At 45.4% G+C, this 12,571-nt stretch overlaps 1 protein-coding gene across 5 annotated transcripts in view; it reads right to left on the reverse strand.

Annotated features, from left to right (window-relative positions):
• Positions 1 to 12,571, reverse strand: part of EML4 (EMAP like 4) — a 124,201-nt gene that overhangs the window by 38,389 nt on the left and 73,241 nt on the right. For 2 of the 5 annotated variants that reach the window (XM_061478876.1, XM_061478877.1), the window contains exons 4-7: positions 9,699 to 9,872; positions 7,556 to 7,684; positions 4,417 to 4,442; positions 3,989 to 4,021 (exon numbers count right to left, since the gene is read on the reverse strand). In XM_061478876.1, the coding sequence (XP_061334860.1) occupies positions 3,989 to 4,021; positions 4,417 to 4,442; positions 7,556 to 7,684; positions 9,699 to 9,872 (362 nt within the window). The remainder of the gene's footprint in view (positions 1 to 3,988; positions 4,022 to 4,416; positions 4,443 to 7,555; positions 7,685 to 9,698; positions 9,873 to 12,571) is intronic. The other 3 variants (XM_061478878.1, XM_061478880.1, XM_061478881.1) reach the window with 3 other exon arrangements.

The raw sequence follows: 12,571 nt of genomic DNA on the forward strand, positions 1-12,571 counted from the left end.
ACAAGCAAGCGAAAAACCCCTGAAGGCTCCAGCTAGCTTGGCCAAGCAGAACTCTCCAGTAATATACAATCAACTACCACATCCAGAGTACATTTATTAATCTGTCTCCACCTTCCAGTGGCTTGACCAGTGAAGTTATGCTTTTTAATACTACAAAGAGCTTCTTCCCCACTAGCTTTCTGCTTTCAGGCCTGTGTCCAAGAACTCTGCAGGACCACGAACCTGGGAGACAAAGGCTTAGAAGCCTGTTTCTAATTTAAGCAAGTGCTAGCAGCAGAGATGAACACAACCAAACGCGGCCACCATGCCCAGACCATTACATCTTCAGTTACAGTGGAATGAAAATGCAGCTGTGGGTCTGCCCCGTCTCACCCCGAGCTCTGTGTCCGGGCTTGCTGAGCCTCACAAGTGGACGTGCACTGTGGCTACTGAGGGCTGGTGCAATGCAAATCGAACAGCCAAAGAACAGCAGATGAGAGGAGAGATTTGGAACGATTTTACAGCTTTGCCTTGTGATTTCTTAACAGATCTTTGGTTATTAATTTTATACAGTAAGTAAATCACAGTTTAACTCCTGGTTTTGCATGCATCAGGTGATATTAAGAATCTAGGTATTAACAGTTACCATTTGAATTGAAATAACTCAAGGACTCAGAAAGGGGCACTGGACACTGGCTTCCTGCTTGAATTACAAAATCCCGACCTCAGGAAGAATCAGTGATAAAAGCCCACAAATACAGATTTGTTTTCCTGACGGTACCCATGGTTTCCAGTAACATCCCTGAAGGAGAGCAAGCAGCCCACTAATAATCACTGGAAGCTGCTCTCCTCTGAGGTCTCCACACAGCTTCTCTTCTCCAGGCTGAGCAGCCCCAATGCTCTCAGCCTGGCTCCATATGGGAGGTGCTGCAGCCCCTGAGCATCCTCGTGGCCTCCTCCAGGCCACAGACCATGCCTCCATGGGAGCTCAGGTACATAAGCACCTTCAGTGAGCATCAGACAGAAATCTGTGCCTAGAGCAAACCTCACCCGAGGCAGTTACTGCACTCAGCACTCTCAGTGGACATGGCACACTCACGCTTCACAACTGACCTGTTCTGCGAAGCTACGACTCTAGCACAGTTAAACTAAGAGAAGAAGGAGGGCTGGAAACTAATAAAGCACCATCTAAAAAGAAACAAACTTCGGAATGCAGTGAATGGTTTTCATTAATTCTTTCACATATGGTTTTTATTGCCAGCCCAAACCAGCTAAGTGTCTCTTATTGCTTTATAATAAGTAACAAGTGATTCCTATACTGAACTGCTATCACTGAAACCCAAACTCCAACATGGGATCTCAGTGCAAAGACAATACCTTTCATCTTCAAATAAGCCGTGTCTTCTGTCTGTGCTGAAGTGAAAAGCAAGATGGCTTTTACAGGCAATTCTAAACACCTGCTGGTAAGGAATAATCTGAGCTAGTGTCCTGGTAAGGCTGTAATAAGCACCTGCTCATTTCACACACAGCTTTATTGGGTTTCCATGGAATTTTAATACCTCCTTAATATTGGACTCGATTGTAAAACGTTGTCCTGGGTTATAAGGACAAACAAACAGATGGCTGAAAATAAGCTGAAAAACCTAAACCTGAAAAAAAAAAAAAAATCACATCAGCAAAGGGATGGAAGTACATAGATCACTTCCCTCGTTGGGCTGGCATCACCAAGTGCTCCTGGCTATATTACCTCTGCTGCAGCACATACCCAGCTGCATAAAGCTAAGGACTAACCTCCACGTGACAAGAGATCCAACTCAACCCCTCTGAGAGAGACAAGGGTAGAAGGCAGGTGATGAACAGTGGTACCATGCATGGTGCATACTGCAGGGACCTCAAGTGACCGCCCCAAGGCGGCTCAGGGCTCGGCTCCCCATGCTGCTGCTGCTGCAGCAGAGGACAGTACATACCAGCAGCACAAATCACAGTGAACATGCACAGCTGGACACAATACAGGTAACACTACAGTAACTTCTGCTGCTGGAATGAACACGATTCCAAGAACCAAACGTGCAAACCTGTATTTCTCTCTATTTTGTGGTACTCTATCGTAACAACACATTTCAAAGCAGGTTAACAGCCGCATCGAAACAAACCCATTCCAGGATGTTGAAAGCTGCACAGAACTGGATCTTCTACCCTATTACCCCATGCAAACACCTTCTGCGAGGATAATTTGCAAGTCCACTCCATTTCCAAGCTTATTTTATGGGTATGTAAAGACACTGGAGTGTTTTTAGGTAGATTTTCTCTGACGCTTGACAGTTTGCACTGCAAGAGAATTGGCTCAGTGTTGCTAAGCTTATACTGGAAAGGATGGCAGGACCCTATGCAACTGCAGTAGCTAAGAGGTGGTTACTCCCGTGGCAGTAAATACAAAACCTAACACAGCCTTACACAAAGCACACACTCAAAGCTGTCAAAAATACACCCCCTGGCCCATATAAAGACATAATCTTTGGAGGCTGAATCCTGCTAATTGCAACTGCACCCATGGCAAAGGCACCGCACGTTTCAAATGTCAGCAAACACATTTTCCATGACGAGACTTTCTCTCCATCCCCCATACACGTGGGGCCACTGTTGTCTGCATCACATTTCTCTTTCATTCCCGCTGGGCTGAGAACAGCCTGTGGCACGACACACATGGTGGACACCCATTCACCCGTCTGTGAAAGCTCACACCCGCAGAGTAACCCAACAGACAGCAGGGTACAGACACATCAAGGCCACGTAAGTTATAGGTACCAGGATGAGAGAACTGAAGGATGCTGGGCAGAACACAGACAATTGTAGAAGCACACTGGCAAGAATTAGGACTGAAGGTATTGAGCTGTATGTGTTTGATAGAGAGGGGTTTATTTAATTCTTGCGGAGCCACACTGCAGCTGGACACTGAACCATTAGTTTGCTTTTTCCAGGAACATACAGGACCACCACTGGTGTTAAGCAACCTGGCAAAAAGAAATATCCCTCCTTTGTACCTGATGCTCATGCACCTTCTATCACCCCTCTAGTCTCTGAAGGATGCTTTTGGCAGTCATCAATTTAGAGTATTTTTAAATCTGCAACCGAATCTATGAATTAGAAAGGATGACACCAATTGAACTGATGCTGATCTTGCTTTCACTACGATTTATGTACTGACTTCCAAAACAATTTAGGGGTTTATCTTTTAAAAAGAAAATCCAGAGGAGACCCGAAGTAATCAAAGCGTATATAACGTCATCTTGCTTATAGCACAGGATGTGGAGACTGCAGATTGGTTAATGAGCAGCCAGAAAGCATGAGACAGAACCTCTGCACGCAGATCTACATTGTGTACAGCATGCACTTGGGTTACATGCTTTAGTTTGAAAACTGCATGCTCCACTAGACTGTGCAGGACGTGAAAGCAGAGTAGGTTTGCAACACAAGAAGTGGATTTCCTCTGTTGTTATGTCCCACCACGTTCACAGACGGCTCCTTTTCCTGTCGGAACAAGCCAGCAGCAGCAGGCAGCCACAGAACGCAAGGTTCATCAGTCAAAGGCATACGCTTTACAAGCCACTCATTTGTCATTTGAGGAGCCTATATGGAAGCTTTCAGCCTCCGTTCGTGTCTGATCAGGGTGTGCATGTTATAGTATGTTATAATATTGGCAAGACAGAAAGCTGAGATAAAACAAATCTTTTAGTTGGCAGTTCTTTGTAGTCTGACATCTCAGGCAACAGTGCAGGAATTCACACAATGCGTGGAGCAATTTAGTTAAGACTACCCCCGAATAACCCCCACATATGCAATGCACATAGGTACACGTGCTCCCACAGGAAGAAAGTTGAAGCATTTACTCCAGTGCTCAAAGTCAGGAAGAGATCATGCACTGATGCTCTGTGTGACAGCGAAAAGCCAAGTAAAAGACCTGTGCGAGCGCTCAGTTAGGAAGCGACCAGAGGCGTAGCTTAGTTCTTACCTTGGCTGTTTTTTTCTCGAGTTGACATTTTTGCTGGTTATGGGACAGAAATAAAATGTCTTAAAACTATTTCTAAGGCCCCACTCACTCATTCAGCTTGGGCGAAGACGGGCACATAGGTCAAACCCTTACACTGCTGCTTGCAGAACCTCTCCCTATGCACACGCACACGGAGAAAGGGAAAGGGGGAATTCTTGTTTCACAGAAGGAATCCTCCCCCCCACCCCATCCTTCCTAAAGCTCCAATGGGATGAGGCACTCCTCCAGCATTTCAAAGACCCTTACGCAGGTCTTGAGGAGTGCTTGTAAGTAAGTACAAATGCTATTTTAGCTCTCTAGCCCTGGTTCACGAGCATTCGTCCCCATCTCAGTCCAAAGCAAAGCACTTCAACTTCAGCCAGCATTTAGAAAGGAACGTTTGTATTTACCTTGGCTGACGATGACATCTTTGTGCCTGGGGAAAAATACAAAGTCATACTGTTAGGAAGATGGGACACGCTTAGCAAGCCAACAGCATCTAGTCCTTACCCACTATTGCATTTGGCAAGCTCATCAAACTCTGTGCATAGTGTCACTGGAGTACAGGATGCTAAGGAACTATTCTTGCTGCATTTTTACCCAGAGATTACTTTATGCACTTCACTGTCTCTTTTGAGTAACCTCCAGTCTTTGGCCCTCTGGCCAGGGTTCCTAAGAAGTGCTGGGGTAACACCGCAGTACAAAAAGATGTTCAAGATACATTATGCAGGGCATATTCCTTGTGCATGGAAAATTCCATGTGGAGAGAGCAGACGTGGAACACCCAAATGTTTTAAGCTGCCAAGCACCCTGAGGCCTGCATGCAAAGCATTTAACACCTGTCAAAAAGAAGCTGTCAGCACACACCACCACAGATTTTTCTAGGAATTAACCCTAACGGATACACGGATTAAATGTAAGCAAGTTGTAGCTCCAGTCAAACCAGACCCGTGCGGAATTACTGGATGTACAGCACGAAGGAGTGCAGCCGCGATGTCTCTCTTCACCAGAGCTACTCACAAAGCTCCTCCACCTCTTACTCGCAGAGGGAAGAAATCTTCATTTCCAGCAGTAGCTGCTTCTCCCCAGAAAACCACCCCTTGACAGCAGCGTGTATTGCATCAACCCCCTCCTGAGCTCATCTGAAATCCAGCAGGGAGCTATGAGTGGCATCCAGTATTTTTAGCTGGATGGAGGTCACATTTTTGTAACAGCCACAAAGGTCAAGCATATGCCTGAGGAAAGTCATCCCTGGCTGCTGGGAGAACCAGCCTGCACCACGCTGCCAAGGGGAAAATGGAAGCTGGCTTCCCAGGCTTGCCTGCAGGACCCCGGATGATGGGCTGCTGTGCGAACCCGCTTACTAATGGCTTCATCAGGCTGATTCACAGCTCAGTGCAGAGCTTACTGAACAAAGTTCATATCCTGGGCTGGTAGCACAAAGCACGTGTAAAACAGTTCTGCCCTGGGCCCATGTTAGGGGCTGAATTCTATTCCCTTGCACCAGACTTGGGTAACTTCAGGCACATGAGGCCAACGTTACTCGACTGGGAACGATAAAATGCAATATAACAATATGCCTCAGCACAATACCAACCAATTCTGTTAGAAACAGGCCACACAGGATGGAAGAAATGAGTATTCGGGTGTGCTCCTGAACGCAAGGAGTGCTTTTATCCTAAATCGGAGCAGAACACGGCACACAAACAATGCAACACCCAGTCTTCAATCAGATGACAGTCCACAAGGGGTAATGCTTGAAGCTTTGTTTTCTCCCAAATACTTTTAAGATACAACAGCTTCAAGTTATGAGGAGACAACTTTGTAATTACTGTATTATAATGCTAACTAATAATTAACCCTAATCTTTCCTTGCCCAGTCTTCTGTTAGATACCCGATTTTTTCTCTATATTGGATATTGCAGAAGGGCAGCACTTAAAGTCTTTTAGAAAATAAGCAGACTCCCAGGGGACTGAAAGAAGATGCCTCTATTCTGACCATGCCTGAACCAACAGACCAAAGAAAAAGGTCAACGAAAGTAAAATTCATATTTTATTCTTAGGAAATGTGAAGCATATACCACATTGTGAAAGGTACTTTAGCAGCATAATAAACCCCAAGGAAAGAATCTTGGTAAGTAGAAATCGAGACAGAGGGGTTTTCGTTTCCAAGCATTACCCTCACAAGTCTCCTGCTCTAACCTGAATTGCCACAGGGCTTCGAAATTCCAACAGTGAAAACCAATGATAAAAGGAAAAGAAATGCCTGCAAGACACGTGAGCCATAAGCCGTCACGCAGCACTTCCCTGCTCTGCACAACTCTTCAGGCCAAGCAGAAAGCTTTCGTGCTGATATCCACGCCCAAGATTAACCTAAGGTGGTTTTGTCCTTCCCATTCCTAAGAAAGAAGGAACGCGCTTACACTGCTCTTGACTTTGAGTATGTATTTGACTGTCTTAGATGCCAGCTAAGGAGAGCACTACAGACACGGTCAGAAAGAGACTGGAAATCACTCTGAAAGATCCGGAGGGTTTTATCTGTCATAGTGGGAGGGTTTTCAGGGAGCTCAGCCCTGGACCAGTTAATGGCTACTGGAAGGAGGATTAATGAGCACAGGTGTGAAGCTGCAGATGACTTAAAGCTGGGAGAAGCTCCCAGCACACAGGGGGGGGGGAAATCTCAGCAAACTGAAGAGGGCTCAGTCAGAAAGCCAACACAGCAAGTTCATCAAATCCAGCAAGATTACAACAGGCTCAAAGGGAGCAACTACCTGTGGGACCGTGAAGTGCGAAACCCAACTGGCAAAGAGGGTTAAGAACGAGAAGCCAGTCACAACAGGGGTCAGCAACGCAGAGTTACAGCAAAGAGCAAACTCTTGGCCTTGTGCTGACGGGAGCAGAAGTAACTTATTTGGTGCTTCTCATGGCCAGTGAAGCCTCCACTGATCAAACCTGCTGCTGAAGAAGGGCACGAGAGGAACGATGGGCTACAACACATCACCTGCTGAAGGGGGACCTGAAGAGAAGATCCCTCCCTGTTACCTATAGAGCATGCAGTCAGGAGCCCATTAAACAGTTAACTTGAGAGACCTACGTGAAGTCTTACAAGTAGATTCACAGTTAACTTCAGAAACGCACACACTGTGTCAAATCCAGCAAATGAACTTCAAGGAAGTACACCTGCCTTTTCAAATCGGTTTTCATGAGGGGGAAAAAATATGGTCTGCAGCATCACCACAGTGGCATTAAGCTGTATAAATCTTACCTCCTTGTTCATCATTTCACTAACCCAAAGGGGCAACATTACAATATATTTACCCCAGAATCCTGCATTCGCAGTCAGTAATGACTGTTAAGATTCCACAGGCACGTGGAGTGCCACACGGGCAGGTTACGCGAGTAGTTACTCCCGATTAAAACAAAAGATGCAAAAGGTTCTGGCACAGGCGTAGGTAGGTTCACTAAAATGAAGCTATTTTATATGTATAGCAATTTATAACATTTTGACTCTCAAGTTCACTCGCTTTTCCCTACCAAGCTGGTACATACTTATCCGCATTCTTTGCCACTTTTGCTATTAATTTAGATGTCGATGCTACTCTCAGCAGCTTGTTCCGGCTGTCGTCTGAGCTCTCCCAAGCACTGTGAGGTTTCTCAGCAGTCAGGGATTTCTTTATGCTGCAAGAAACAGAAAACCATGTAAAAATGACAAGCGAGGCAAGACAAGAGCAAGCGGAACTGGTATGCAACGGACAGATGAAGCAGCAGGAGACAAAAGCAGAGCGAGGTCTTCCTTCAGCTGAAGCGTGAAACGGGAAAAAAGATTAGTCAAAAAGTTCTAACTGGATGAATGCGAACAACTGAGCAAGACAGTTGCCAAATGTTTTACCCATTCCTTTCCATTTTCAACTGCTCTTACGTACAGCCTTGAACAATCTCTGCGCTTCATTCCGACATCGCTAAGAAATTACTGAAGGAGAAAAAAAAACTGGGGCTAATTTAAAGAATAAATCGGGAACAAAGTCACTTCAGAAGGTAACAGAGGGAAGGAGAATTTTTTCCCCCGGCTCAACTGTCCACCCGCTTCAACACACTGATTTCTGAGGCAGAACAGTTCCATCAGCTCAGTCTCCTCAGGCTGTTTTGCAGATCCTACATTCTACACCACATTACTGGCTTTAAGCTTTTTGAAGCAATTATCTGCAAACTTCCTGCATGAATCAGGTTTGGCCCAAGGCTACAGATGACTGAACCCATGAATGTGGATTCCTACGTTCAGCAGTCTTAGTGTAGCCAACTGACACGAATGGGAGCCTGGGGGTTTTGTAGGGACTGAATTTCACACCCATTCTAATGAGGGGAAGCATGGTCAAAAGTGAGCAAGCCCAAGTGATTCCTCCAATCTGCGTACGTCCTGCTAGCAGTATCCTACTTCATCCCGTCAGAAATGCTTTTTGCAGGAGTAAGTCCCAAGCTGCAGCCTCAGGAACAGCAAGCTCCTTCCACAGCACCGCCAGAGGCTGAACAGTCCCGCGACAAACCGGTTAATCACAGCAAGTTAAACCAGGAGGAGACTGAACAAGGCGTTTATTTCCTTCCCCACGCTGCAAAAGATTAGTAAGCAAGGCTCCAGACAAACATCTTCACAGGGAGATACCAGGCAGGAGAGCAACAGGCCGTGAGTTCAGCTTCAGACAACTCGAGAGCGTGGGCAAGACACGCGGACAGAGCCTTTACGGAGTGTTACAACATGCACCAGTCAAGGGAAGGCTTCGATACCGATTAGAGGTGTGAATTTGAGCAATGCAAGACAACAATCTTGTGAACTACAGCAAGTTTCAGAAGAAGAAATGGCTTTTGTTTAAGAGCTTGAGGCTCCTACAAGCAAAACAGCGCAAGAGAATGTCACACCTTCCATAAAGTTGACCATGAGCCAAAAGAAGAAACACAGAGTGATCTGTAGAGTCCTGAAGCTCAGAAGGAATCACCCAAATCTTAAAATCAGTTTCCTTGACTTTAGAAAGCCTCTAAAAAGAATCATTTTTCAGCACCCACTGAAATGAGTGGGAACTTGGAGGCAACTCCAAATATACTTCTATGGTCACTCAAGTATATCTATGATTTGGGTGTGAAAGCAGAACTTCAATCATGTAAAGAATGAGAACCCAAGTGAGCCACCCTGCAACCCAGCAGGGACTGAAAAGGGAAGTGCCGCAAACAAAAAGCCAAACACAGCCACTTCATTGAGCAATTTGAGAAGAGCAGCTCCCAGAGCGCTGCAGTGATCCCAGTATTTAACAACCCCTGTTACGAGAGGTAGCAAACGGGCATGTGCAAAATACACTCCACGATTCAGCTATGCCAGCCAGAAGCTAGGAAGTGTATTTTGTAAAGGATCGAGTTGTCATTCAGTATTTTATAGCTTATAGTAATGCCCGATTACAGTGTTTCAATCACAGAAAAACACACCCCCACCCCCCGCAGTAATCTCACAAGATTTACTCATGACTTCATTTGTATGCAATTGCTCTGATGCAATGCATGTCGAATGCGTCTCCTTTAGCCCCCAAAATCCCAGTCATTCACCACTTGCTCATCAGGTTGGACTAATTTCACATGACTTGTTGTCAGATACGAGCTCAGCATCACTACAATCACTTTCTCATTCTGTACGGTGGTACTGTGTGGAAACCTTTTAGCTGGAGCAGAACTCTTGCTTTCCTGGGTTTGCCTGTGTGTTTGGAGAGGCTGGGAGGAGGGCTGGGGAGAAGGTGATGCTTGAGTTTGTGGACTTTGATCATTAGAATGAGATTCCTCTTTTTTTTCTTTCTGTCCTGGTGCTTTGTCCTTCTTTTTTTCTGTACCGCTGTAAAATAAAGTATAACAGAGGGGGGAGGAAAAAACAAAACAAGCAAATGAATTAAAAAGGCGAGAGAAAAAGCTGACTGAAAAGAAGGGAGAAGCACGTAACAACTTACTATATATCACCACCGAAAGAACACCTCGATTACTTCCTCCCTCTCTCCAGGCTAAGTGTTTGCTGAAATGAGATTTACTCACAATAACGAAGGGGAGGGAGGCATGGAAGGGCACATCCTGATTTTTCCTGTGCAGTTGTACTAAGTTGACTTGGATTTTAAAACAGGTACAGCTTTGATCTGAATACCCAGGTTCTTCTTAAGAAGAACTTCTTTAAGGCCAGGCTGGATGTGGTTCTGGGCAACCTGATCCAGGTGAAGATGTCCCTGCTCGCTGCAGGGGGTTGGACTGGATGAGCTTTGAAGGTCCCTTCCAACCCAAACTACTCTGCGCTTCGGTGTCCTTCATTTGCAGGTGCTTCCACACAAGCTGATGCACCACAAGGCTGCCATCCCTCAGAGAAAACCCATCCCCTGGTTCAGCTTGGGAAGAACCTCTCCTTGCTGCCAGCCAAGGCTTAGCACAAGCAAAAGGAAGGGCAGTGACCTGCACTCTCTCTGATGAGCTGAAGCCTGCCATGAACCTATACCTCTCTTTGTGTTTCTGGATCCGCTTGGTACCACTTCTCTCTGCCCTGTCACCAAAGAGCGAAGGAAATGCTGCTGCTGGTCCCTGGCTGCACCAGAGTTCAAAGGAAAACATCGCTGTTTGGATTGGTATCCGATTAACATCACATTGTCCTGCCAATGCCTTTGGGAAATGACAGCTAAGGATACGTCTTCAGTTTCATAGTGCTGTGTTTATTAGGTTACCATTTGAAACAGCTTTAAGAACATGTCATTAACAACCTGAAACCCATTAAGAATCTAACCAAAGGGCCCCATAGCGAACAGAAAGATTCACTAAAAGGTTCCTCTATGCAACAGCATGCTTTGCGATACACTGAAGCACACAAACCTTCAAGAGAACACTATTCTGTACACATGGCCTAATTCTTTTATTTAAGATTAAAACCCCATCTTTCAATAAGTATCTCAGTGAACACATAAAGCAAAATACAAACACTGGCTAAAAGGGAAAATATCAAACAAGAATTAACCTGCAAAGTGAAGAAATACTCTCTTTCTGATGGGGAAAAGCCAGATTTCTATTCCCTTGCGCTAAATCCCTGCTGAGCCACTGTACAACCAGCATTGTATGTGTTCCCCCCCAAACACTCAGTACCAGGAAGATAATATTCAAATTAACTAAATAAAAATGGACCCCAAATTTCAATGCAACATTCACAGCACCCTCTTTTTGTTATTTCACTTAGAGCTTATCATCTACCACCACCGAGAAAAAGCCCTCAATGCGTACTTGAGCTCAACTTGCCTAAATGCTTCCAAAGCAGCACTGCAGAGCAGGTCAAAACATGCAAAGCAGTATGAACCTCAACAGGCATTTGTAAAGGATCACTCGGGGTTTCCTCTGTAAGCCTGTGAAAAAAGGCAATATAACCCAGTGAAGTTCAATCTGCTTTTCAGACCTACAGATGAACACAAATCAGAGTTTCCTTGTGGATATCTATTAGGATCAAGCAGAGAAAAGCTTGAAGACCCGTGGGGTTTTGGTTAGTAACCCATAGCCAGTAGTCCCTTCTTAACTAGAAACATTCAAACGATTCTTCTTTCATCAGAAGACTTCGCTTGCATTGCAAGCGCACAATGCAGCACAAGGCATAGCTTGGGCTCCAACACAGCACTTTTATCTACCACCAGGCTGCAAGTGGGCTGCTTCTTCTGACTGCTGTTTTAACTTGAAAGTAAATGATGTAGATGTGTGCCAGCCTGAGTATCTCTGTGCTGAATTGCTTCGGTTTGCTCACTTCTGCTGAAATCTTCAGCTTAACTGTAGTAGGACTGACTATTACACAGCGGCTCTCCCACTCATACCTCTTTAACTAGGTCTTGCGCAACAAACGAAACCAAATCAAACCCAGCACCTTTTCTTGGGGGTTTCTAAACAGCAGTAGCTCTGGGAAGCAGCCGTTCAATGCACCCAAAAGCTCTTTCCAAATCCCAGCTGGATGAGGGATTTCTTCAGTCCACATGTGAGGAGTTGTCAGCTATCACTACCCATCTTAATTTTGCAGCGTCCCACGACCAGCTGATGTTCTCCTTTGGCCTCCCTCCTCTTCACTGTGGCAAGTGTTAGAAATAGGCACGTTCACCCTAACTGTGTTAAGGGAAGGAGACTGCTCCTGACATTCGCCTCCGTTTCTGCCAGGAACGCTGTATTTGGTAGTGGACAGTCCTGCTGCTATTAAAACCCCACGTGCACAAAGCCAGAGATGAAGCATTTCCTTTCACCTTTCTTCACCTGGTAATTTTACAAAAGGGCAAGTTTATTTTCTTCCAAATAGCAAACAAATTCCATGGAAGAATGTATAAAGACAGGCGAGTGAAAGGAACTGCAGGAAAGATAAGTAGAGATTTAGACCTTCCTGAAACAAGAGAAGAAGAAGGGAGTCGTGTACCTTCAGCTTCACTGGAAGCACCAAAACATGCCCTGGACAGTTACCTGGGGACCCAGGGAGAGCTGCCCTCTGCATGTTAAGGTTTTCCTCATTTGGCCTCTGCAGGCCTCTAAAAGTAGAGGCCATAA

Source organism: Pezoporus flaviventris, unplaced genomic scaffold (genome assembly GCF_033815535.1).
Source record: "Pezoporus flaviventris isolate CSIRO_AGI_PZ_B2104156 unplaced genomic scaffold, CSIRO_AGI_Pfla_v1 ptg000132l, whole genome shotgun sequence".
NCBI classification, from domain to species: Eukaryota; Metazoa; Chordata; class Aves; order Psittaciformes; family Psittacidae; genus Pezoporus; species Pezoporus flaviventris.